The sequence below is a fragment of the Aquarana catesbeiana genome, linkage group LG10 (assembly GCF_042186555.1).
Source record: "Aquarana catesbeiana isolate 2022-GZ linkage group LG10, ASM4218655v1, whole genome shotgun sequence".
Lineage (NCBI taxonomy): Eukaryota > Metazoa > Chordata > Amphibia > Anura > Ranidae > Aquarana > Aquarana catesbeiana.
Window position 1 is genome coordinate 37,094,965 of NC_133333.1, and position 26,945 is coordinate 37,121,909.

General features: G+C 44.0%; 1 protein-coding gene across 2 annotated transcripts in view; it reads left to right on the forward strand.

Moving 5' to 3' along the window:
- RABAC1 (Rab acceptor 1) overlaps positions 1–26,678 on the forward strand; it is a 44,045-nt gene extending 17,367 nt beyond the window's left edge. For both annotated transcript variants that reach the window (XM_073602008.1, XM_073602009.1), the window contains 4 exons: positions 8,300–8,509; positions 12,440–12,537; positions 18,188–18,289; positions 23,015–26,678. In XM_073602008.1, the coding sequence (XP_073458109.1) occupies positions 8,300–8,509; positions 12,440–12,537; positions 18,188–18,289; positions 23,015–23,100 (496 nt within the window). In that variant the 3' untranslated portion in view covers positions 23,101–26,678. The remainder of the gene's footprint in view (positions 1–8,299; positions 8,510–12,439; positions 12,538–18,187; positions 18,290–23,014) is intronic.
- The last annotated feature ends 267 nt before the right edge of the window (positions 26,679–26,945 follow it).

Sequence of the window (26,945 nt, forward strand, 5' to 3'; positions counted from 1 at the left end):
TATATATATATATATATATATATATATATATATATATATATATATATATATATATATATATATATATACACAATGAGATATGTCTATGTCCATGTCCAAAAATAGGTGGCAGTATTTAAATATCTGTAATAAGTAAATGGAGTGCATGAGAGGTTGCCCCTTAGGATTTTTTTAGGCAGAAAAATATGAAAAGTAGAAATATGTAAAAAATGCACATAAGTGCCAACTTTATTAATTATAGAAAAATAGTAATAGATATATAGGAATAAAAAATTTACTTTGAGATACATCAATGAATGAATCGTATACAAGGTAAATATATCAACCCAAGGCTCACAATCCACTGCCTGAATCAAGTTGAGGTCAGGCGGATAGATTTACAGAATACATCCCGACATGTTTCGGAAATTCACATTGATATACAATATTCCTTCATCGGGGAGATTTACAATTGGGTGATTTGATCCTTATCTGTAATGTAAATTTAATTGAATAATAATTTTATATTGTAGTGTGAGAGAGAGAGTGCCAACAATTACACTTTACACAATATTCTATATCAAGGCTAATGTACTCCTCAACAACATACAATTTCCTAAATTTCAAGGTCACTGCTTAGTCCTATTTGAAACAGGAGTAAAAGAGCAGGTTTGTTACATATTTTTTAAAGCACAGAATATAAAACTTTAATGAGATCTGAAAAATAACATTGATCAAAATTAGAGAACACTTTCAGATACTTCCCAGTTATTGGTGTTAATCTGGCACCTTGTGCTCATTTCTTAAACCACTTAAAGCGGAGTTCCACCAAAAAGTGGAAGCTCCGCTCATTGTACTCCTCCCCCCTCCGGTGCCATTTGGCACTTTTGGGGGGGGGGGGGGGGGGTGACAGCATACCTGTCTTTCACCACTTTGCCACTTCCGGGAGCCTCAGGTATTGACGTCATGGCTGGGGCTTCCTCCTCCCCCTGTCGCCAGGCCAGTAGGAGAGAGGAGCAGAGCCTCGCGCATGCGCAGTAAGGTTCCAGGCGTGAAGCCGAAAGGCTACACTGCCGGGTTCCTTAAGGCCCCTTTCACACTGGGGCGGTTTTTGCAGGCGTTATTGCGCTAAAAATACCGCCTGCAAACCACCCCTAAACACCCTCCGCTGTTTGTTCAGTGTGAAAGCCCGAGGGCTTTCACACTGAAGCGGTGCGCTGGCAGGAGAAGAAAAAATCTCCTGCTAGCCGCATCTTTGGAGCGGGGAAGGAGCGGTGTATTCACCGCTCCTAAACCGTTCCTGCCCATTGAAATCAATGGGACAGTGCGGCTATACCACGGCAATACCACGGCTATAGCCGCGCTGTACGAGTGGTTTTAACCCTTTTTCGGCCGCCAGCGGGGGGTTAAAACCGCACCGCTAGCGGCCGAATACCGCGGTAAAACAGCGCTAAAAATAGCGCTGTTTTACCGCCGACGCCCCCTACCGCCCCAGTGTGAAAGGGGCCTTAGTCGCAATGGAGGCGGCATGCACCCGACAGCTGATGGAAACCGTTGCGGTGCCGACATCGCTGGACTCCAGGACAGGTAAGTGTCCGATTATTAAGTCAGCAGCTGCAGTATGTGGTTGGCTGCTGCTGGCTTTTAATTTTTGCAGAGGTGGGCGGACCTCTGCTTTTAAGGACCGGGCCTATTTTTCAAATATGTTGTTTACAAGTTAAACTATTTTTTTTTTTTTTCTAGAAAATTATTTAGAACCCCCAAACATTTATATATATATTTTTTCTAACATCCTAGAGAATAAAATGTCGATCATTGCATAACTTTTTGTCACACCATATTTGTGCAGCAGTCTTACAAGCGCACTTTTTTAAATTAAAAAATAAGACGACAGTAAAGTTAGCCCAACTTTTTTTACATTGTGAAAGATAATGTTACGCCAAGTAAATTGATACCCAACATGTCTTGCTTCAAAATTGCGCCCGCTCGTAGCATGGCGACAAACTTTTACTCTTAAAAATCTCCATAGGCGAAGTTTCAATTTTTTTTACAGGTTGCATGTTTTGAGTCACAGAGGAGACCTAGGTCTAGAATTATTGCTCTCACTCTAACAATCGCGGTGATACCCCATATGTGTGGTTTGAACACCATTAAACATCCCTTGTACTAGAAAAAAATCATGACAGGACCTCTTAAATGTGAGATCTGGGGTCAAAAAGACCTCACATCTCATATTTACACTAAAATGCAATAAAAAAATAAATAAACATATTGTTCGAAAAAAATTTAATAAAAAATATGTCCCTTTAAGAGCTATGGGCGGAAGGGACGTTTTGACATCGCTGCCCTGCAATGGTATGGAGCTGGGTGGGGGCCATCTTCCCCTCATTCGGCTCCATACCACAGAGGAGAGAGGATGCGATCATCTCCTCCGCTGCCGGTGGTTCCGGTAAGCAGCGGAGGGCACCCGAGCACAGGGGTGTGGCCCTTTCCCACTGCCGATAAAAGTGATCTTGCGGCGAATCCGCCATAGAGGCCACTTTTATCTTAAAGCGGACCGCCCGCTGAAGAAGATGATACCAGGGTTATGGCAGCTAGCTGCTGCCATAACAACAATATTCCTCTTCAAAATGCCTCCATATAATGACGGCGGGTGGTTCGTAAGAAGTTAATTAACTGGCAGCCTAACTTTCCAGTTTTCACTGACTTGGTGAGCCGTTCTAAAGTGACTGAAACCCTTTCGGCAGCAGGTTGTCCAGATGAACGCCAAAGGGATGACCTTTTCAGCCATAGCAAAAGAAGTTTGTCGTCCAAATCTGTAATTTCTAGAATATTGCATCTGATTCTTTACAGTGTCACAAACTCATTCACATAGCTTCCAACTGTCCCTGATTTTGAGGGACTGTCCCTGATTTGGAACAAAGTCCCTCTGTCCCTCTTTCCTCCTCATTTTGTCCCTCGTTTTGGTCTGATCTATATAGTTGTATATAAAATGCACTACTTGTCTATCAAGAAGTGTTTCACATGGGGCCCTGTACAGCGTACTTGATGGGGCCCCATTTAGCCCCACCCTCAACCCCGCCCCTGACCTGCACATGTCATCCTATCCCAGTAAATGTACTGAAGGCGGGCGGAAAGCAGTTAAAGGTTAGGGGTGGGTTTACACGAGCGGTCTGATCAGGTCTGCCTGTCCATTTTTCAGGCGGACCTGGTCTGACCCTCCATTCACTTCTATAGAGCAATGGATGTAAACAGACTTGTGTCCATTTACACTGCTGTGATGCGAGAACCCGTGTGAATTCAGCACGGGTTCCCGCATCGCATCTCCCTCGCAGGCAGTTCACACTTCCCTCTGCAGGTGTCAATACAAAGTTAATGACACCCCCAGATCAGTTTGCAGATCGCAGTGCGATCTGTGCCCTCTGTGCACAGGCTGAGCAGACACGGACCTGTCATCTGCCCACTCCACTCAGTGGGGGATCAGTGGACAGATCACCTGCTGAATAAGCGAATTCCACTCTGTATGAAAGAAGCCTTCATAACACACAGCAACACAGGCAGGTTAAGGTCATCAGCATTATAACACACAGGCAGCAGACACTCTTATCATGGCTTTGGCTGGCTCTGTCACACATGCCATGGCTGTTGGGTGCTGACCTTGTTAACTTATGACCAATAAGTTCACAAAATGTGACACACTGTGACAAAGAACCTGCTGACTGCTGTGCTGCCTGTGTGTTATATGATCTACAGTAGACACCATTCATGTGCCATCCATAGTAATGTGCTGCAGACAGTGCAATGCAGTATATTTAATATTCACCCCTGTGCTGAAGCTGCCCCGATCCGCTTCCCCTCTGCTCCTGGACCTTGTGTCAGCGGTCTCTGCCTGCCCTGCCCGCGTCTCAGCCTCTCACTCTCTGTCTCGAGCCCCACTACTAAGTGGGGAGCCGAGCTGAGCAGCGGAAGATCACTCCGCCAGGGAAGGCGATAGGCAGGCGGCTGGGATTTGAGCCAAGCAAGCCACCAGAACACGCTAAGCGTGCATGGCGCAGAATAGACATGCACCCGAAAATGAAAAAAAAGTCCCTCCAGTCCCACCAGCACATCATTAGAGAGGGGCCCAGAAAATGGAAATGATACACCCCCCTAAGGTAGTAGGAATGGCCGGGGGGGGGGGGGGGGGGGTGTAATTTAACATGACAGTTTTTTTTTTTTAATTCTGCGCTTACTGCCCAGGCCCCCCTGCTGAGATCAGAAAGCCGGGCCCAACAGGGCCAGTTTACTGGCTTATCAGCGGCCCTAGTTTCCCAGGGCTAAACCTTACATCCAATTTCTAAATTGCTGCGCTTTGTACACTTCAAAAGCCAGTATAAAGGAATAGCAGTGGTAAAAAAGCACTTGTGGGTTTTACTAATAATGTCTTGTGTGTATAATTCTCCTTTTAAGGGGGGGGGGGGGGGGGGTCCTGTGCCTACATACTTTTGCCAATAGATGTCCCTCCCCTCATTCCCATCACAGAACGTTGGGTGGTATGCATTCAAGCCCCCCAAGAAGGCTGGTCGTCCACGAAAGACAAATGCAAGAGAGGACAGGATAATGCAGAGAATCTCTAAGAGATCTGTCTCTTCATACAGTGGTGTCCATTTATGAAGCAGTGAAAAAATTTCACTGCTCCATTCTCCGGCATTCACAGAGGAGATCGTTCTCCTCTGTGTGCCTGCTTATGAAGCTTTGTAGATCGCTTCTCCTTTGGAGGAGTGGAGCGATCTACAAACGCTTCAAACAGTGTAGAATGGCCCCTGATCCTGGAATCTCGCGAGACTTTACACTATTACAGTACGAGAAATTCACCAAAACACAGAGATGTCCGTTTATTAAGCAGTGATAAATTATCACTGCTTAGTCCACGGACATTCCTTGGAGGAGACTGCCCACCTAGTAATAAAATATTCGTCCCCCTACACTACTGTGTGTGTGTGTGTAATAATATAATATAATGTGTACGTATGTATGGTACCTTCGACCTGGAAATGTAGGATGCAGTGGCGTTGCTAGGGGGTGGCTTTTGGGGCTAAAGCCCTGAATCTGGGGCCCATATCCCCGAGTCTTTGCAGGGGTCCCCAAGGGGAGGGGAGGCTCTCTGGGGACCCTGATTTTAAGGGGGAGGCTCTCTGGGGACCCTGATTTTAAGGGGGAGGCTCTCTGGGGACCCTGATTTTAAGGGGGAGGCTCTCTGGGGACCCAGGTTTTAAGGGGGAGGCTCTCTGGGGACCCAAATGTAAGGGGGGCTCTCTGGAGACCCTGATGTAAGTGGGGGGCTCTCTGGGGACCCTGATGCAAGAGGGAGGCTCTCTGGGGACTCTGATGTAAGGAGTAGGCTCTCTGGGGACCCTGATGTAAGGGGGGCTCTCTAGGTTTATATATACACACACACGTATATTACTGTATATACATGTGTATGCCCGCCCAAGCGTATGACTTTCTTTACTAGGCTGCTATGGGCTCTAGCCCCAGATCTTTTGTAGACCTAGCAACGCCCCTGGTAAGAGGGTTTTTTAAAGGGGAGAGGCTGTAGTGGACTTTAATGGTACTGTACACCAAATGTAGTAAACAGTCGTGGATAAAATAATCATTTTTATTATAAAAAATACACATGTATACAAGTATTAAAAATCAATGATAATCAACGTTCCTTGGTTCTGAAGTCACATCAAGTTGTGACAGCTGAATCATTTTCATCATCTGTATGTTGAATGCTCGACATGTTTCGCGGATCATATTCGCCGCTTCCTCAGGAGCTTTATTGCACATATACATGAAAATTAAAGGATGATTATCATATAACTACAGAATAAAAGAGACAAGCATTAATAAAACAGACAAGATAATGTCACTTATCACATGTGGCCAATGTGACTTCTGATACAACTTTATTAATAACAAATTACAGAAGATTATATTTAACTTTTTTTTATTTTTTATTTTTGCAAGAATATGTGTGATTTCTGAACTGCCCATGAATTCAGTTTTAAAGGTTCTTAAAGACCAAGTACTGTGCCTTGAAAAAGTATTCATACCTCTTGAAATTTTCCACATTTTGTCATGTTACAACCAAAAACGTAATTGTTTTTTATTGGGATTTTATGTGCTAGACCAGGGGTCTCCAAACTTTCTAGGCAAAGGGTCAGTTTACAGACCTTCAGGCTTTAAGGGGGCTGGAGGGTGGTCAGTGGGAGTAGAACATGCTCCGGCATCAGTGCCCCATCATTGGTTTTGATGGAAAGAATAGTGCCCCATTGTTGATATCAATGAGAAGAATAGTGCCTCATTGATGGTGTTAGTAGGTGGAACAGTGCTCCATCGTTGGTGTCAGTTGGTGAAGTAGTGCCCCAAGGGCCAGATAAAGGCAAGCAGAGGGCCACATCTGGCCCCCGGGCCGCAGTTTGGAGACCACTGTGCTAGACCAGCACAAAGTGGCACATAATTGTGAAGTGAAAGGAAAATGATTAAATGGTTTCCAACATTTTTTTACAAATAACAAATAAATAGTGCAGCACTCAATGAATTGCGACAAATTGATAAAATGAACAAACTGGCAATGAGGTAATGCAAAAAAAATCAATTATTAGAGCCAATCAACAATAATTCAATTAATGAATAATGAAAAACCGTGCTGTGATCAAAAAGAATTCTGATATTACAAATATATAATCATATGAAAAATAGTCCACCATAAAGATGAAATCACTGAAGTAGAAGAAGACACCCATGTGAGGGCACAGTAGAGTTAGAACTTCACCTGTCGATTGTGAGATCCACCACCATATGATAAAATTGGCACTCTTACCAGAGAGTGTGGACTCACATACCGATAAGTATTGAGTTTCACTTGAGGCAAACAGACTTGAGTCACATCATGACGGGGTTATCTCCAACCATCCATCTGAAACTGCCGAATTTTGTTGAGGAATACCTCACAAACGCTCATTTGACTCAATACTTATCGGTACGTGAGTTCACACTCTCTGGTAAGCATGCCAATTTTATCATATGGTGGTGCATCTCACAATGACTAGGCCATTCTAACACATGAATATGCTTTGATCAAAACCATTCCATTGTAGCTCTGGCTGTATGTTTAGGGTTGTTGTCCTGCTGGAAGGTGAACGTCTGCCCCAGTCTCAAGTCTTTTGCAGACTCTAACAGGTTTTCTTCTAAGATTGCCCTGTATTTGTCTCCATCCATCTTCCCATCAACTCTGACCAGCTTCCCTGTCCCTGCTAAAGAAAAGCATCCTCACAACATGATGCTGCCACCACCATGTTTCACAATGGGGATGGTGTGTTCAGGATGATGTGCAGTGTTAGTTTTCCGCCATTCATAGTGTTTTGCTTTTAGGCCAAAAAGTTTGGCCTCATCTGACCAGAGCACCTTCTTCCACATGTTTGCTGTGTCCCCCACATGGCTTCTCGCGAACTGCAAACTGGACTTCGTATGGCTTTCTTTTAACAATGGCTTTCTCCTTGCCACTCTTCCATAAAGGTCAGATTTGTGGAGAACACGACTAATAGTTGTCCTGTGGACAGATTCTCCCACCTGAGCTGTGGATCTCTGCAGCTCCTCAAGAGTTACCATGGACCTCTTGGCTGCTTCTCTGATTAATGCTCTCCTTGCCCGGCCTGTCAGTTTAGGTGGACGGCCATGTCTTGGTAGGTTTGCAGTTGTGCCATACTCTTTCCATTTTCAGATGATGGATTGAACAGTGCTCCGTGAGATGTTCAAAGCTTGGAATATTTTTTTTATAACCTAAACCTGCTTTAAACTTCTCCACAACTTTATCCCTGGCCTGTCTGGTGTGTTCCTTGGCCTTCATGATGCTGTTTGTTCACTAAGGTCCTCTAACAAACCTCTGAGGGCTTCACAGAACAGCTGTATTTATACTTAGATTAAATTACACACAGGTGTACTCTATATACTAATTAGGTGACTTCTGAATGCAATTGGTTCCACTAGATTTTAGTTAGGGGTATCATAGTAAAGGGGGGCTGACTACAAATGCACACCACACTTTTCACATATTTATTTGTAAAAAATGTTGAAAACCGTTTATCATTTTCCTTCCACTTCACAATTATGTGCCACTTTGTGTTGGTCTATCTCATAAAATCCCAATAAAATACATGTACGTTTTTGGTTGTAACATGACAAAAATGTGGAAAATTTCAAGGGGTATGAATATTTTTTCAAGACACTGTACATCTGCTCATCCAGAAGATATTCTTGTCCTTCTATTCACCGTTTGCTGTTCCTTTGGCAGGATATTTCCCAAGATGATCAGTCCGGGAACAGCCAAGGACTGGCTCAACAGACGCCGGGCTCACATCCGCCCATGGAACAACTTTGTCGACCAGAGGCGTTTCTCCCGGCCGCAGAACTTTGGCGATGTGTGTAAACGGGTGACACGGAATGTGGAACACTTCCAGAGCAATTACATATTTATTTTCCTGGGCCTCATCCTCTACTGCATGTGAGTTGTTTTGTTTTGTTTTTTTTTTTTTTTTTTTTGGGGGGGGGCGAAGGGGATACCTTGAATGTCATTTATTAGCATTTACAGCAACTTTAAAAGAAAAATCCTGACTCGGTTTGCGAGTGTCGTCTTGCAGAATTAAAGCTAATGGGGTGTGCAGTACCGCATTTGGCCAGAGGTGCGGGGGCGCCGGTGACACTCGGAAAGGTTCAGAGCCGTTCAGAAATACTCAGAATCATTTGGAAATACTCGGAAATACTCAGTTCCTGAGTGTTTCCGAGCCTTTCCGAGGGTTTCTGAGTTCAGCCGAGCTGTGCCCGAGTATTTCTGAGGCTTTCCAGTGCGCCCCCCCACCTCTGCCCACATGCGATATTGCATGCAATAGAAGTGAATGCGGAACTAATTATCTTAGTTTCCATTGACGTCTATGGGGAAACTCGCTTTGATATGTGAATGCTTTGGATTACAAGCATTCTTCTGGAATGGATTAATGCTTGTAATCCAAGGTTCCACTACATATGAAACATCTGATGTCTCATTTCTGTGGTTGTGCAGCCCACACTGCTCTGTCTACAGCCACCAATCAAACGTCATCATAGGTATACCTCAACTATGAGAGACAAAATGTGGAAACAAATCCAGACAATCACATTGTCTGATTTTTGAAAGAATTTATTTGCAAATTATGGTGGAAAATAAGTATTTGGTCACCTACAAACAAGCAAGATTTCTGGCTCTCACAGACCTGTATCTTCTTCTTTAAGAGGCTCCTCTGTCCTCCACTCATTACCTGTATTAATGGCACCTGTTTGAACTTGTTATCAGTATAAAAGACACCTGTCCACAACCTCAAACAGTCACACTCCAAACTCCACTATGGTGAAGACCAAAGAGCTGTCGAAGGACACCAGAAACAAAATTGTAGACCTGCACCAAGTTGGGAAGACTGAATCTGCAATAGGCAAGCAGCTTGGTGTGAAGAAATCAACTGTGGGAACAATAATTAGAAATTGGAAGACATACAAGACCACTGATAATCTCCCTCGATCTGGGGCTCCACGCAAGATTCCCCCACCCCGTGGGGTCAAAATGATCACAAGAACCACACGGAGGGACCTAGTGACTGACCTGCAAAGAGCTGGGACCAACGTAACAAAGGCTACCATCAGTAACACACTACGCCGCCAGGGACTCAGATCCTGCAGTGCCAGACGTGTCCCCCTGCTTAAGCCAGTACATGTCTGAGGTTTGCTAGAGAGCATTTGGATGATCCAGAAGAGGATTGGGAGAATGTCATATGGTCAGATGAAATCAAAGTAAAACTGTTTGGTAGAAACACAACTCGTCGTGTTTGGAGGAGAGAGAATGCTGAGTTGCAACCAAAGAACACCATACCTACTGTGAAGCATGGGGGTGGCAACATCATGCTTTGGGGCTGTTTCTCTGCAAAGGGAAAAGGATAACTGATCCGTGTACATGAAAGAATGAATGGGGCCATGTATTGTGAGATTTTGAGTGCAAACCTCCTCCCATCAGCAAGGGCATTGAAGATGAAATGTGGCTGGGTCTTTCAGCATGACAGTGATCCCAAACACACTGCCCGGGCAATGAAGGAGTGGCTTCGTAAGAAGCATTTCAAGGTCCTGCAGTGGCCTAGCCAGTCTCCAGATCTCAACCCCATAGAAAACCTTTGGAGGGAGTTGAAAGTCCATGTTGCCCAGCGACAGCCCCAAAACATCACTGCTCTAGAGGAGATCTGCATGGAGGAATCGGCCAGCATACCAGCAACAGTGTGTGACAACCTTGTGAAGACTTACAGAAAACGTTTGACCTCTGTCATTGCCAACGAAGGATATATAACAAAGTATTGAGATGAACTTTTGATATTGACAAAATACTTATTTTCCACCATAATTTGCAAATAAATTCTTTCAAAAATCAGATAATGTGATTGTCTGGATTTGTTTCCACATTTTGTCTCTCATAGTTGAGGTATACCTATGATGACAATTACAGGCCTCTCTCATCTTTTTAAGTGGGAGAACTTGCACAATTGGTGGCTGACTAAATACTTTTTTGCCTCACTGTATGCAGTAAAGCATGCTTGTTTTAGTTACTGTGGAACCTAAGGGATTAATCCTCCGCAATGTGTAAAAAGGCTGTTTGATCTTGTCTTCTCTGATCAGCCCCTTCTACTGGCCTCAATCCATCTCCTGATAGTACAGAGTCTTTGGAGTCTCTCTGCACATGCTCAGTTTTGCTAGATTGCTAGAGAGGGTGTTTTTTATTTATTTTTTTTATTTTTTTGGGGAGGGTGCATGTGATCAGCACAGGTTCAATCAGCACTGTTAAGACAGAGGGTCAGGGGTCCTGCAGCCTCATAGGACAGTCAGAGTCGAATGAAAACTCCTTCTACAAGCTTTAACCAGTGCTCGGCCAGACAATGATAGAAGTCACAAGATTGCTTTATACTGATCAGAAAAGGTATTTAGCAGTTTATATTTACTAAATTAATTACATTTCCATGTTCTGTGTACTGTGGGAGACCAGATATAGTGAATGCAGAGTCCTGGGTTTAGTAACACTTTTAAGACCATAGTGCAAGCAAAAAAAATGAGATATGTATGTGTGTATGTGTATATAAAAAAAAATTTAGATCTGGATTAAAGTGGTTCTGAACTCAAAAGTTTTTTTTTTTTCTTTTTTTTTTTTCTAACCTTAAATAGGAGCTCCAGGCTCCCCCAGAAAATTAAAAGTTAGCAGCTACAAATACTGTAGCTACTGATTTTAATATAAGGACACTCGCCTGTCCAGGGATCCTGCGATGTTCTTACTCGAGCCCATTCTACAATCAGCCTTGGGTGCAGGCACCAACATGTCTAGTAAGGGAAACAGGCAGTGAAGCCTTGTGGCTTCACAACCTGTTTACTACAGTGCATGTGCGAGTCACGCTGCGCCTTGTGAATGGTCCTGTGGTCTTCTGGGACCTGTGATATGTCTCAGAAGATTGTGGGGAAAGGGGCAAACATCTGGCAAAGATCGCTGCAGCGATGTGAGCCAGAAGTGGGAGCGGGTACCTGTCAAAACCAGGTACACGCCCCCCACCCCCCCACCCCCCCAAAAAAAAAAATTGCAGAATGTGGTAGTAGATGGAGGGTGTGAAAGCAAGCAGAGCTTCCCCTTTTGGCTGGAGGTCCGCTTTAATGAATTCTCTGCATTAAGGTAAAAAAACCTTCCAATACCTGCCCCCCCCCATACCTAAACACTTACCTGAGTCCTCCCTGATCTAGTGCTGTCCCTGGCTGCAGTGCTCTCTCTTCCTGGTCTAGACTCTGAGAGCCGCAGGAGAGGAGATAGGCTCTTGATACTGTCAAATCATGTGAGGAGGGAGCAGGGGGCATGGCTGAGCCATACTGTGTGTGTCTATGGATGCACATATCCCAGATCAAGAGCGTGTCTGCATGGGAGCCCCCATAGCACATGGGTTGCTATTGGGGGCACCTGCAGGAAGAAGGATCGGACAGCGCTGATGGGTGCCTCCAGAAGAGGAGGTAAGGGCCCACTCTGTGCAATATTCTTGTACAGAGCTTGTAAGTATAACCTCCTTTTTTTTTATCAAAATAAAATATAGAAAATGTAATATCGCTTTAATTCACAAGATGAAATGTTGAATTTCTAGGACTCCAGAGATCAGATATCTGCTTCTCAGCTCCATGGTGTGACCACATTGTATAGACAGAAGTCTTATTCTTTCTGTTGGATTTTTAATGTCTTATACATTATAGAAGATACTGCAGGAGGAGTCTTTGTCCATTTTAGGGGCGGGAGGGAGGAACTCCAGCAGAAGTGATGCTACCACTGCAACCCGAGGCCAGCACATCATTAAGCCCCCAAGTGCACAACTAACTAACCTTTTGCTTTCATTCACAGCATCACCAGCCCCATGCTGCTCATTGCCCTGGCTGTTTTCTTTGGAGCGTGTTACATTGTTTACCTGAAAGCCCTCCAGTCCAAGATGGTTCTGTTTGGTAAGTTCCTCCATAGCAGATCTGTAAGGTTATGTTCAGAATGCCTGCTGCGTGCACATCATTTATAAGCTGTCAAAATAATTACACCCACTTGACCTCCGGAAAAGTTTCCCCCCCTTTCATGACCAGGCCATTTTTTGCGATACAGCACTGCATCACTTTAACAGTCATGAAATGTATGTAATTTTTTTTCACACAAATAGAGCTTTCTTTTGGTGGTATTTTTGGCGTTTTTTTTTGCGCTATAAACAAAAAGATTTTGTAAAAAACAATATATTTTACTCTCTGCTATAAAACATATCCAATAAAAAAATGTTTAAAAAATCGAAATTCTTCATAGGTTTAGGCCAAAATGTATTCTGCTACGTTTTTGGTGAAAATATCCCAATAAGCGTATATTGATTGGTTTGCACAAAAGTTATTCTGTCTACAAACTATGGGATATATACTGGACATTTTATTTATTTTTATACTAGTAGTCGCAGTGATCGGCGACGTATCGCGGGACTGCACTGTTGTGTGTTTTAGCCATGGTAAGGCAATGCCACTGCATTTATAACTGGACACCTTTTTTGTCAGTCAGCAACACCGAAGAGATTTATTGATTTCTCTCTCTGATTCATATTGGGAGTGGGGTGTCTCAGATATGTTGTATTTGTCTGCGTCTGTCCACACACTTTGCAATCTAATTGTATTGTGGTGTCCATCATACAATGGATTCAGCTTGATAGAGGATAAGCCATCTAGTGGTATGCTTGTAGAAAAGCAGGCGATAAGCCAATTCTTGTGCCTTGATCAGTCTACATTCATTGTCCATGTTTGCCACCCTCATATGACCACACATCATCCGTAACGAAATACCTGGCACTTCTGGGTGAGAGAGCATGTGGCATAATCCCTTTCTTCCATTTAACAGTACAGGTAAATTATGGTTAAAGTGTTACTAAACCCACAACAGTAAAATCATTCTGTATATGCAGTAAAACATGCTTGTTATACTCACCGTGGAACCTAAGGGGTTAATTCTCTGCATTGTGTAAAAAGGCTGCTTGATCTCCTCTTCTCTTAACCTCCCCTTCTTCCACAGTCCCCAATCTATCTGCTGATAGAACAGATTCTTGGGGGCACTCTGCACATGCTCAGTTTGGTGTGTATTGCTAGAGAGTTTTTTTTTTTTCTTGGGAGAGTGCATGTGATCAGCACAGGGCCAATCAGCACTGTCCAGACAGAGGGTTGGGGGTCCTGCAGCCTCATAGGACAATGAGGGGAGAATGAAAATTCCTCCTACAAGCTTTAACAAGACACTGACAGAAATCACAAGACTGCTATATACTGCTGAGAAAAGGTATTTAGCAGTTTATATTTACTAAAATAATTGCATTTCCATGTTCTGTGTACTGTGGGAGACCAGATATAGTGAATGCAAGGTCCTGGGTTCAGTGAAACGTTAAGGGCTCAATTACACTTGCCTCAGCTTTAACAAAGCATCAACATGGCTTCAGACGGGCTTTGTTAAAGCTCTCTGAACGCTAGTCAAAGCTCCTGTCACTAAATAAAATGGTTAGCTTACAGTCCTGTTTACACCTGCTTTTGCTTTGCTTACGCTTTGCTTCAAAAATTATACCCCATGTAGCTTTAGTGGTGCTTCAAAGTGTCTTTAACCACTTACCAACCGGCCCATAGCCGAATGACGGCTGCAGGGCGGTTGGATAACTCTGGGAGGGCGTACTATGACGTCCTCCCAGAACTCCCCTCTCGCGTGCCCCCTGGGGCGCGCACCCGAACACATCCGTGACCGCCGGGTCCAGAGGACCCGGCACATCAAGGATCCCGGTAAATGGCCGCTGATCGCGGCCGTTTACCATGTGATCGCGCCGTCTAATGACGGCGCGATCACATGTAAACAGACCGGCGTCATCTGATGACGCCGGTTCCTCTCCTCCCCTCCTGTGTACCGATCGGTACACAGTGAGCGGGGAGGGGGATGGATGGATGTCTGCAGTGCTGTGGGCTGTATGTGTAGTGCCCATAGCGCTGCACAGAGACATCCAACCATCCATCCATCCATGCTCAGCCATCCCTCACTACTCTGCAATGGCCTGCAATGCTGTGCAATACTCTGCAATACCCCTACAATACTCTGCAATGCTGTGCAATACTCTGCAATGCTGTGCAATACTCTGCAATGCCCCCACAATACTCTGCAATGCTGTGCAATACTCTGCAATGCCCCCACAATACTCTGCAATGCCCCCACAATACTCTGCAATGCTGTGCAATACTCTGCAATGCTGTGCAATACTCTGCAATGCCCCCACAATACTCTGAAATGCTGTGCAATACCCCCACAATACTCTGAAATGCCCCCACAATACTCTGCAATGCCCCCGCCATACTCTGCCATGCCCACGCCATACTCTGCCATGCCCCCGCCATACTCTGCCATGCCCCCCGCCATACTCTGCCATGCCCCCCGCCATACTCTGCCATGCCCCCGCCATACTCTGCCATGCCCCCGCCATACTCTGCCATGCCCCCGCCATACTCTGCCATGCCCCCGCCATACTCTGCCATGCCCCCGCCATACTCTGCCATGCCCCCGCCATACTCTGCCATGCCCCCGCCATACCCCGCCATACCCCGCAATACTCCGCAATACCCCGCCATACCCTGCCATGCTGAGCCATGCTCAGCTGTACTCGCCCTCTGTATGTGGCCAGGCTGTGGAAGTCTCACACATGTGGTATCGCCGTACTCAGGAGGAGCAGGAGAATCTATTTTGGGGTTTTTTTATTTTTGGTATGTACATGTTATGTGGTAGAAATATTGTATAAATGGACAAATTTGTGTTAAAAAAAAAAAAAGCGTTTTAACCACTTCCCGCCCGCCGGCCGTCATACAACGTCCTTGACTTTGTGCGGGGATATCTGAATGATGGTTGCAGCTACAGGCATCATTCAGATATCAGCTTTTTCAGCCGGCGATTCCCTACACCATAAGAATGATCATAGCGGCTGTTCCACTGCTTGATCGTTCTTACGGGAGGCGAGAGGGGATGTCCCCCCCCTCCCGCGCTTCTACCGACTCACCGCTACGATCGAAGCCAGGATCGTTTTTTTTTTTTTTATTTCAGGCTTCCCAGCCTAGAGGTGAGATGTGGGGTCTTATTGACCCCATATCTCACTGTAAAGAGGACCTGTCATGCCATATTCCTATTACAAGGATGTTTATATTCCTTGTAATAGGAATAAAAGTGGTCAAAATTTTTTTTTTTTGGAAAAAAGCATCAAACTGAAATAAATAAAGTAAAATGAACAATAAAAAAAAAAAAAAAATTTTTTAAAGCGCCCCTGTCCCTGCGTGCTCGCATGCAGAAGCGAACGCATACGTAAGTCCCGCCCACATATGAAAACGGTGTTCAAACCACACATGTGAGGTATCGCTGCGATCGGTAGAGCGAGAGTAATAATTTTGGCCCTAGACCTTCTCTGTAACTCAAAACATGTAACCAGTAAAAAATTTTAAAGTGTCGCCTATGGGGATTTTTGAGTAGCAAAGTTTGGCGCCATTCCACAAGCGCGTGCAATTTTGAAAGGTGACATGTTGGGTATCTATTTACTCGGCGTAACTTCATCTTTCACATTATGCAAAAACATTAGGCTAACTTTACTGTTTTGGTTTTTGTAAAGCACAAAACAGTTTTTTTTCCAAAAAAAACGCGTTAAAAAATTGCTGCGCAAATACCGTGCGAGATAAAAAGTTGCAACGACCGACATTGTATTCTCTAGGGTCTTTGCTAAAAAAACATATATAATGTTTTGGGGTTCTATGTAATTTCTAGCTAATAAATGATGATTTTTACATGTAGGAGAGAAATGTCAGAATTGGCCTGGGTGCTCCAGAACGCCTGAAGGTGCTCCCTGCATGTTGAGCCTCTGTATGTGGCCACGCTGTGTAAAAGTCTCACACATGTGGTATCGCCATACTCGGAGTAATAGCAGAATGTGTTTTGGGGTGTAATTTGTGGTATGCATATGCTGTGTGTGAGAAATAACCTGCTAATATGACAATTTTGTGGGAAAAAAAAAAGTAAAAAAAAAAACCTTGATTTTGCAAAGAATTGTGGGAAAAAATGACAACTTCAAAAAACTCACCATGCATCTTTCTAAATACCTTGGAATGTCTTCTTTCCAAAAAGGGGTCATTTGGGGGGTATTTGTACTTTTCTGGAATGTTAGGGTCTCAAGAAATGAGATAGGCCGTCAGTACTTCAGGTGTGATCAATTTTCAGATATTCGCACCATAGCTTTTGGACGCTATAACTTTCACAAAGACCAAATAATATCCACCGATTTGGGTGGATTTTATGAAGAAAAATTACTAATTTGCAAAATATTATAACAGAAATGAAGAAAAATGTATTTTTTTACAGATTTTTCAGTCTTTTTTCTTTTACGGCGCAAAAAATAAAGAACCCAGCGGTGATTAAATACCACCAAAAGAAAGCTCCATTTGTGTGAAAAAAAGGACAAAAATTTCATATAGATACAGTGTTGCATGACTGAGTAATTGTCATTCAAAATGTGAGAGCACCAAAAGCTGAAAATTGGTCTGGTTAGGAAGGAGGTTTAAGTGCCCAGTTGTCAAGTGGTTAAAGCCTTTATAGAAGTCTATGGCAAAGATCGCTCGAAGTCCCATCGAAGCTCCACCAAAGCCCAACTGAAGCCTTATCGAAGCACCAAGCTAAAGCAAGGAGTAAACAGGACTGTAAGCTAACCATTTTATTCAGTGACAGGAGCTTTGACTGGCATTCTGAGAGCTTTAACAAAGCGTGTTTCCGAAGCCACGTTTTAAAGCAAGTGTAAACTAGCCCTAAAAGAGTTGTAAAGGCAGAAGGTTTTTTATCTTTATGCATTAAGATAAAAAGCCTTCTGTGTATAGCAGCCGCCCCAACACCCCCTAATACTTACCTGAGCCCCATCTCTATCCAGCAATGTCCACGAGTCGCTCAGCCGTCCGGGACTTTCCCTCCTGAATGGCTGAGATACAGCAGCAGCGCCATTGGCACCCGCTGCTGTCAGTCAGTGTTAGTTAGCCAATTAGGAGAAAGGACGGGGCCAAACCACAGCTCCCTGTCTGACTGGACACACGGAGCTGCAGCTCGGCTCGGGTGCCCCCATAGCAAGCTGCTTGCTGTGGGGGGCATTCGACAGGAAGGATGGGCCAGGAGCAGCAAATAGGGACCCGAGAAGAGGAGGATCCAGGCTGCCCTGTACCAATCCACTGCACAGAGGAGGTAAGTATAACATGTTATTTAAAAAAAAGAAAAGAAAAACGAGACTTTACAGTCACTTAAACTCAGAGCTCTTACATGGGGGCAAGGAAGTTTTTGTAGGCTTCCACAGGTCAGTTTGCAACTTACAAAGGGTTTTCTTTCCCTGCTCCCAGTGGCCACACAGAGCATTGTGCCCCATATATATATATATATATATATATATATATATATATATATATATATATATATATATATATATATATATATATATATATATATATATATATATATATATATATATATATACACACTGTCATTTTATATATCATTTTACTCTAAACTTAGGTCCTGTAGTTAACTATCTTCTCATTACAGGTCGGGAATTGAGTATGGCCAATCAGTATGGCCTGGCTGGAGCTGTCTCTTTCCCCTTCTTCTGGCTCGCTGGTGCCGGAGCTGCTGTTTTCTGGGTGCTGGGTAAGAACCGCTGCTATCTTCTGGCTCTCAGTGATTATTATATATGTCCAAGAGCAGACATACAACATCTGGTGTTCCCTTTGTTAGTCATAAAAGACTCCTCTATGTGCCTATTTGAAGCTAGCTTCACTTTATTGCTAGGTGCCGCAAGTTCACAACCAGTTATCCAGAGTCATTGGGGGAGAATTTCTAAAACTGGAGTACACAGAATGTTGTGCCCCTGTGCATAATAACCGATGATCGGCGTCTAGGTTTTATTGTGAAAGCTTACCAGGTTCTGTGTAGTCCAGTTTTAGGGCCAATTCACACTATATATTATATGACAGATGTTTTACTGCATGGTAAAATGTCTGTCACCACAGGAACACATAGTAAACAAGCATTTCCCGTTCACACTGCAACACACGCTGCAGCGTGCTGCAATAAAATGCATTTTATTGCAGCGCACTGGCCTGTTTTAAATGCATTTTATTGCAGCGCACTGGCCTGGATCGCACTGCAATGTCGGGCAGTGTGTGGTGCTGCCCAACACTGCGGTGAATGAAGTGTATGTTTTGTACACTTCAAATAAAGCTTGTGCCAAAAAGGGGGGGGGGGGTGTATTATGTGATGCGCTGAATCACGCACCACACTGCCCCCTGAAGGAGCCAGCAATGCAGAGTGGCCGAAGCATGAATCACTCCGGCTGCTCTGCGATTTCACAGATTGGCATGTGTGAATTCACCTTTAGTAAATCTCCCCCATTATGTCTTTAAGGATATGCTGAGTAGACAGGAAAAGTCTAATCTACTTTCAGAGTGGCACACACACTTTATGGCTAACAAAGATAATAGTAAGCTTTGCCTACATTTGTTGAGCTTTAGGCTTTTGGGATCAAAGTGAACCCATCTGCAATTCTTTAGGTCACCAACTTGAAACAAATATGTATAGCATAAAGTTACTGCATAGTTGTCAAGTCAATGACTGAGATTTTGAAGCCAGAGGAATACTATATCAGCTAGGCATGTGACTTTTCCAAAAGGAGCTCAACAATTGCAACTTACAGGACAGGTACAATTTTTTTTTTTTGGCATGGTAATATGGGAGCTGCCATTGCTGAGTCATTCTTACCAGCATCTCTCAGACTGCCATCCTCATCCTTTCTTTTACTACTTAATGACTAGCCAAGAACAAGTATGGGAATGTGTGCCCTGACCCTGTACTGCATGCCTGTTCCTGGTTGGTGAACCCTGAGTGGTAGAGCAAAGGTAATGTTGATGTCCCCTTGACCTTTAAATACAATTCAGCAATCAATGGCACCTCTTATATTTCTAAGCTGATAGGTTTCCTTTAATCCTTTCCAAAAGTCTGTTTATTAACATTCCCCAGCATGATGCTCCTTGCTGGAGATATGTTAACCTCTTTGTGCCTACAGGTAAAACAAATGTTAAAGGGGTTGTAAACCCTTGAGGTTTTTCATCTTAATACATTCTATGCATTAAGGTGAAAAACCTCCTTAAGGTCTCTAACATCCACCAGCTCCGTGATGTCGTCATGGAGGAGTGGAAGAGGACTTGGGCCCAATTTGGACATTTTCACTTAGGGGGGTACTCACTTTTGTTTCCAGCGGTTTAGACATTAATGGCTGTGTATTGAGTTATTTTGAGGGGACATCAAATTTACAGTTATACAAGCTGTACACTCACTACTTTACATTGTAGCAAAGTGTTATTTCTTCAGTGTTGTCACATGAAAAGATATAATAAAATATTTACAAAAATGTGAGGGGTGTACTCACTTTTGTGAGATACTGTATTTTTATTATATTTTGGCACATTTGCAAATATATACATTTTAGGCAAGCAAAATAGTCAGAGGATGCATGCTAAATTTGTTCTCGAAGCATCAGTGATATCTGGTCATGAAGAATTTAAAGTGCTTGTAAAGCCTAAACATTTTTTACCTTAATGCATTCTTTGCATTAAGGTAAAAAATGTTTAGGTGTCAGCATCCCCTCTGCCCCCTTTTTACTTACCTGATCTAGTGCTGTGCACATCTGCAGCTCTTCTCTCCCCTCACTTTCAGGTCTCGCTGGCTTTGCTGGGGCATCAGAGCCATCTGGCTCCCAGTGCTGTCAATCAAAGCCAGTGACGGGGGGCCAGGTCGAGTCCCGCTATCTGTGTGAATGGACAGAGCAGCGGGGCTGGGGTGCGAGTACCCCCATGGAAAAAGCGGCTTCCTATGGGGGCACTAAACAGAGGGAGGGGCCAGGAGCGCCGATGGGGGACCCGAAAAGAGGAGGTTCGCGGCTGCTGTGTGCTTCATTGCACAGAGCAGGTAAGTATAGATATGTTTTATTTATTTATTTTTACCTTTACAGTCACATTAAAATGTATGTAAAAACCCTAACAGACCCCCGCTTGTTTTCTCCTTTCTGGTCTGTTAAATATACCATTGAATGTGTTTTCTATATCTGTTTGATAAATGCAAAAAATACCTATTGATCATGCCAGAAAGTCAGAGCTGTCTTTTGTACACTTCCTGTTATATCTCAAGGAGTCTAATTGGCCCTCCCAAAGCTCTTAGATGATGCAATCTTCTTTCCTGCAACCACAGGTCGCAGGAAAGAAAATCGCTCGTTAATGGGGGGAACCCCTCCCACTGAGCTATTGTGTTCTCCCGACAGGGAGGCACAGGGAGCCATCCTGGCCTGGGAGAACACGGTGATCATTGCTAGCAGCTATAGCCACTGGCAATAATCGCATGGTAAAAATCTGACATGCTGGTTGTACCCAAGTCGATCGATGGATCGACTTGGGTACAACCAGCCTGCCTATACATAAATCAAATCTTGTCCGGTCCCTGCTTAACTGGCTGAGATTCAAACCCTCTATGACAGGCTTGAAGCGATTCTAAAGGAAAGATTTAAATAAAAAAATAAATAACAAACATGCCATACCTACCCGTTCTGTGTAATGGTTTTGCACAGAGCAGCCCCCGAATCCTCTTCTTTTTGGGTCTACCACTGGCAGTCCTTGCTCCTCCTCTTGCTTTGGGGGCACTCAAGCAGGCGTGCTCTGTGTGTCTATTCAAACACACACACACACACACACAGTGCAACTAGGCCTGCTCCCCTGCTCTCTCCTCATTGGCTCACTGGCTGTGATTGACAGCAGCAGGAGCCAATGGCTCCCACTTCTGTGTGAGCCACTGAGGAGAGAGACCCTGGTGAGCCACTGCTCTCATTCACATCACTGGATCAAAATGGGGTTCATGTAAGTATAAAGGGGGGCTGGAGGGGAGCTGCACCCAGAAAGTTTTTTTACCTTAATGCACAGAATGCATTAAAGTGTTACTAAACCCACAACAGTAAAATCAGTTTGTATATGTAGTAAAGCATGCTTGTTATACTTGCTGTGGAACCTAAGGGGTTATTCCTCTGCATTGTATAAAAAGGCTGTTTGATCCTGTATTCTCTGGTCCTCTCCTCCTTCCACTGTCACCAATATATTTCCTGGTAATACAGAGCCAGGGGACAGGCTGCACACGCTCAGTGTGGTGTGTATTGCTAGAGTTTTTTCTTTTCTTGGGAGGGTGCATGTAGTCAGCACAAGGCCCAATCAGTACTGTCCAGACAGAGGGTCAGGGGTCCTGCATTCTGATAGGGACAGTGAGTACAGAATGAAACCTCCTCCTACAAACTTTAACCAGACACTGATAGAAGTCACAAGACTGCTGTATACTGCTGATGAGAAAAGGTATTTAGCAGTTTATATTTACTAAAATAATTTCCATGTTCTGTGTACTGTGGGAGACCAGATATAGTGAATGCAGGGTCCTGGGTTTAGTAACACTTTAAGGCAGCCTTTTTCAACCTTTTCAACACAGAGGAACCCTTGAAATAACTTTCTGGTCTCTGGGAACTCCTGCTAACAATGACTATATCTACAACTCATGATACATTAGTGTAACAGTCAGTGGGTAGAATGCGCCTTACACTTGGATCATTGGGAGAAATTACCTCCTTACAGATAGCTAAAAAGATCATTGGTGTCAGTGGGAACTTATTTGAGAGGCAGGAATTGCTCAAGGAACCCTGGTTGAGAAACACTGCTTTAGGGTAAAAAACCTTGAACCTTTTAGAACTGCTTTATTTAGTCTTTATGTCGAGGAAATGGGAGAGTTTGAGTAGCTTGGCAAGAGAAAACTAGGCAGGGCTGACACCACCCAGTCCACAAAAATGCTGTGTGTTGTCAGCCTACAACAGGGCGTAAGAGCTGAGTGCATTTCTGGCAGATCAACAGGTATTTTCTGTACTTGCAGGGTCTTCAAAGAAAAACAATATGTATGTGTTGTTGAGATGTACGGCATATTTTATTTTATTTTGCCCTGACATATACACGTTAAAAAAAGTCTTGTAAAAAGCTCCAAACATCTTTACTTTTCTAAAACTCCCTGTTTAATTGTTATCTTTGTGTTGATTAAAAGACGTTTTTTCTCTCTCTCTCTCTCTCTCTCTCTCTCTCTCTCTCTCTCTCTCTCCCTCTCCCTCTCCCTCTCCCTCTCCCTCTCCCTCCCCCTCCCCCTCCCCCTCCCCCTCCCCCTCCCCCTCCCCCTCCCCCTCCCCCTCCCCCTCCCCCTCCCCCTCCCCCTCTCCCTCTCCCTCTCCCTCTCCCTCCCCCTCTCCCTCCCCCTCCCCCTCTCCCTCTCCCTCTCCCTCCCCCCCCTCTTGAATTGTCTGCACAGGTGCCACACTTGTCATCATCGGCTCTCACGCTTCCTTCCATGAGATTGAGGGGGACGTTGAAGAGCTGCAGATGGAATCAGTCTAACAAGCTGTCCCTGGGGACTTCGGGGGGCGCTATTGGACTGTTCTCTTCATATCTTGCCATATTACATCATCCCCTTCCTCCCTCTTCACCGAATGCAACCCCTCTCTTCCCTGACATGCACTTTGGACAAGCCATTGCACAGTATCGGAAGAAGACCAACAAGATCAGCAACTGCCAAATATTCATGTACACAATATAGAATAGCGATGTCGATGTGTTATTCTGATGGGACAAAGGAAAGCACTGCAGAAAAGTATAGTAGACAAATAACATTTTCCAGCTTGAGATTGATACAATGGTAAAGTATAAGGCAAACCTTCAATAACACACATTTAAAGCAGTATTAAACCCAAAAGCAAACCTTTATTATATTGACGTTTACCAATTCTCAGATGTGATGGCTGCATTGGTTTTCTTTTTTAGGCCTGCTTTCTTCTATTTTCATCTGGTGAGTCTGGTTTTTTTAAAAACTCAAGCTCTCCAGTGTCAGTTTTCATGGATGAGACAAACCACTTAACACTGACAGGGGTGTTTTACAATGATCTGCTTTTATTTACTCAAGCCAAACCTTTATCCCAAAAGGAAAATACTGTTTGCTGTAACTGATTATAAAGTGTGAGCGGGAGTTTAGCTTCAGTTTGTTAGTGTAATGTAATTCTGTGAATATATTTAACACAAGTTGTGGTCATTCCTCTAGAGCTGTCTCACTAATACAGGAGGTGTATTACTGGCCAGATCACCAGGTGAAAACAGAGGGGAAAAGCCTAAGAAAAAACTGATGCAGCCACCACATCTAACGGTTGGTAAGCTGCAATATATTACATGGTTTGGAGTTTAATACCACTTTAATGCAGTCCTGTACGATTAGTCCTAAGGCAGGCCATAGATGGTGTGAATTCATTTCCTGCAACCACAGGTTGCAGGAAATAAATTTGCATGATTCCCCCATCAGCACTGAAAGGAGTATCCCTCCTGCTGAGACATTGTGTTCTCCCGTCAGGGGGAGCTGTCAAGGCAGTGATTATTACTAGCGGCTATAGCAGCCTCTAGCGATAATCGCAAGTAAATCCGGCAGGCTTGTTGTACCCAAGTTGATCAATACATTCAGCCTGTCATACTCGGTTCAGATCTTGGCCAGTTCTTGCTGAACCAGCCGAGATTCAAACCGTTTATGGCTAGCCTAAGGTGGAGGCGTGATGTATCACCACCAAGATGAATGGGAAGACACAGATCAGGGGGCTGACAATGCTGCAAATAAGCAGCGTTAGCGCAGAAAATAAATAAGGGGATACCAGCACTGCTGGCTGGATTAACAGGTAATTACCTGGGAATGATGGGATTAATAATCATATTAGTTTTATATATAGTAGAATACAAGCATGATCTTTTTCTTTCTGTAAATTTTGCCTGGAATTCCACTTTAAAGTGAACCTTACTTGGTTTTAACATCCCTTCTAAACGCAGACATCAAAAAATGCCCAACATTATCTTTAGTCGTAAAAGCCTTCTCTGTGCCCCTCTCTGATTCAGTTTGACTTGGTTACTGTGGCCTGGCTTGTTGGCTAATATCCGCCAACTGCCATCCCGCTGTCCAACCAGAGTGCCTTTAAGCCCCATACACACTATCCGATTATTGGACGAATGATCGTCCGTTTTTTTTTTTTGCATGCTAATCTCACGTCGAATCTGATGAGTTTACTAAAGTCCCGAAAATTCCCGTACGATAGCATAAAAATTCGGAAGTGATGTCATGTGTTCTAATGCATTTGTATTGCATTTTTGAACGATAGCAGTACCGATTAAACGAAAATCGTACGATCTGGCATCGTATGAAAAAGATTTCTGCGCATGTCCGATAGAATAATATCGGATGAACGGTCCTGATCGGCTCTGGAAAGCTCTGTACTAACGATCCGATTATCGTACGATCTATTAGAATGCGGCATTTTCTGTACGATTTTTGGATGGTGTGTACGGGGCATTACTGACCATTAAATCTATCTCATAGGAAAGGAATTGTAGGAGCTCAATCATGAAGTCAGAGGAAGACAGGCCCCCCAGTAACCGAGTGAAACTTATGTGAGGTACACACTATAAGAAAATCGGGCAAACGATCGTCCGATTTTCCTCGTTGTTTTACAGCAAATCTAAACCGATGAACAAAAATTTGTACGAAAATTCACATACGACACAGGTTTTTTGTTTGTTTGTTTTTTTTCATTGTTTCTGATCATCTTTTCTGATTTTTCCTGTACAAAAATCGTACAAAACTGGTGCACATTAAACTAAAATCGTTCGTTCTGTTTCTGTACAAGAAAAATTTGTCCCTTTTGGGAATTTTCTTACGAAAAGTCGCAATCGGCTGTCAAAAGTTGTGTACACGCTACACAAAGATCGTACGAAACTTCCTTGAATGAAAATGTTCGTCCGACTTTCTTATAGTGTGTACAAGTCTTAAAGGGGTTGTAAACCCTCATGTAGGGCTGGGAGATTTTCTTTAAAAAAAAAATCTTCGATTCTCTTAAAAAAACTCGATTCATGATTCGAATCGAGTTTTTTTTTTTCTTTGGAAACCGCGCCGGTCCTGAGGCGCTGCGGGCATGAGCTTTTAGGCGACTACGCAGACTAGGCCGAAGCCGCAGCCTCACCTAAAAACTCCTTGCTCGCAGCTCTTTAGGACCGGCGCGGTGTCAGCGCCGGTCCTGAGGCGCTGCAGGCATGAGCTTTTAGGCGAGGCCGCGGTGTCCGGCCGAAGCCGCGGCCTCGCCTAAAAGCTCATGCCCGCAGCGCCTCAGGACCGGCGCGGTGAAAAAAAAAATCGATTTGTTTAAATTTTGAATCGATTTGACCTCTCAACTCGATTCAAGATTTAAATCGATTTTTTCCCCAGCCCTACCCTCATGTCTTTTCACCTGAATGCATCCTATGCATTCAGGTGAAAAAACTTCTGTCACTGACCGGCCCCCCCAGCCCCCACCTGGGGTCCTGTATTCCCCCGCCGGAGATGCGCTCTTCTCCTCTGCCCGTTGTCTCGGCTCTTGATTGGATAGATTGATAGCAGCACAGTGTTTGGCTCTCGCTGCTGTCAATCAAATCCAATGACGCGAGGGGCAGGGCCAAGTCCGGCATTCTGCGTCTATGGATGCAAATGCTGGACTCGGGAGCCAGCACGGTAACCCCATGGGAGAGCGCTTCTCCTAGGGGGTTATACAATGCGGGGAGGAGCTACCAGCGCCGCCAGGGGACCCCAGAAGACGAGGTTCGGGGCCACTCTGTGCATAACGAACTGCACAGTGGAGGTAAGTATGATATGTTTGTTATTTTAAAAAAAAAAACGAAGCCTTACAATCACTTTGAGATACGTGGAAGAAGTGTTTCTGTTTTTATCAGGGTAACAGCCGGCATCTTATGGGGTCTGCTCTTTGGTAGCACTTTAAAGTACAGGTTCACTTTAAGTAAAATGGAATGTCGTCATCAGGACAGGATCAGACTTGTGGTTTGCTGCTCATGAGGTTGTTGGAGATTTTCTTTGTTATGTATATCCTTTATAATATATAATAAACTTTCATTTAAATGTACGGTTTGCTTGTTCATCATCTTTTTTTTCTCATTCAGTATTTTTATTGAAAAAAGTTGGAGAACTACATACATCAGGCAAGAGGGCAGGTTGCCCCCCCCCCCCCCCCCGTATGGGTGTATAAAACATTGTACAAAGATGACGTGAACACACTTCTAGGTTTATATCTGGTAGCTTAATAATTGCATGTGTGATGAGCGTGAAAAAGGGTAAGTAGCTCAATACCCATCTGATCATCCATTTTAATAGGACACTGAAAGGGTAACTC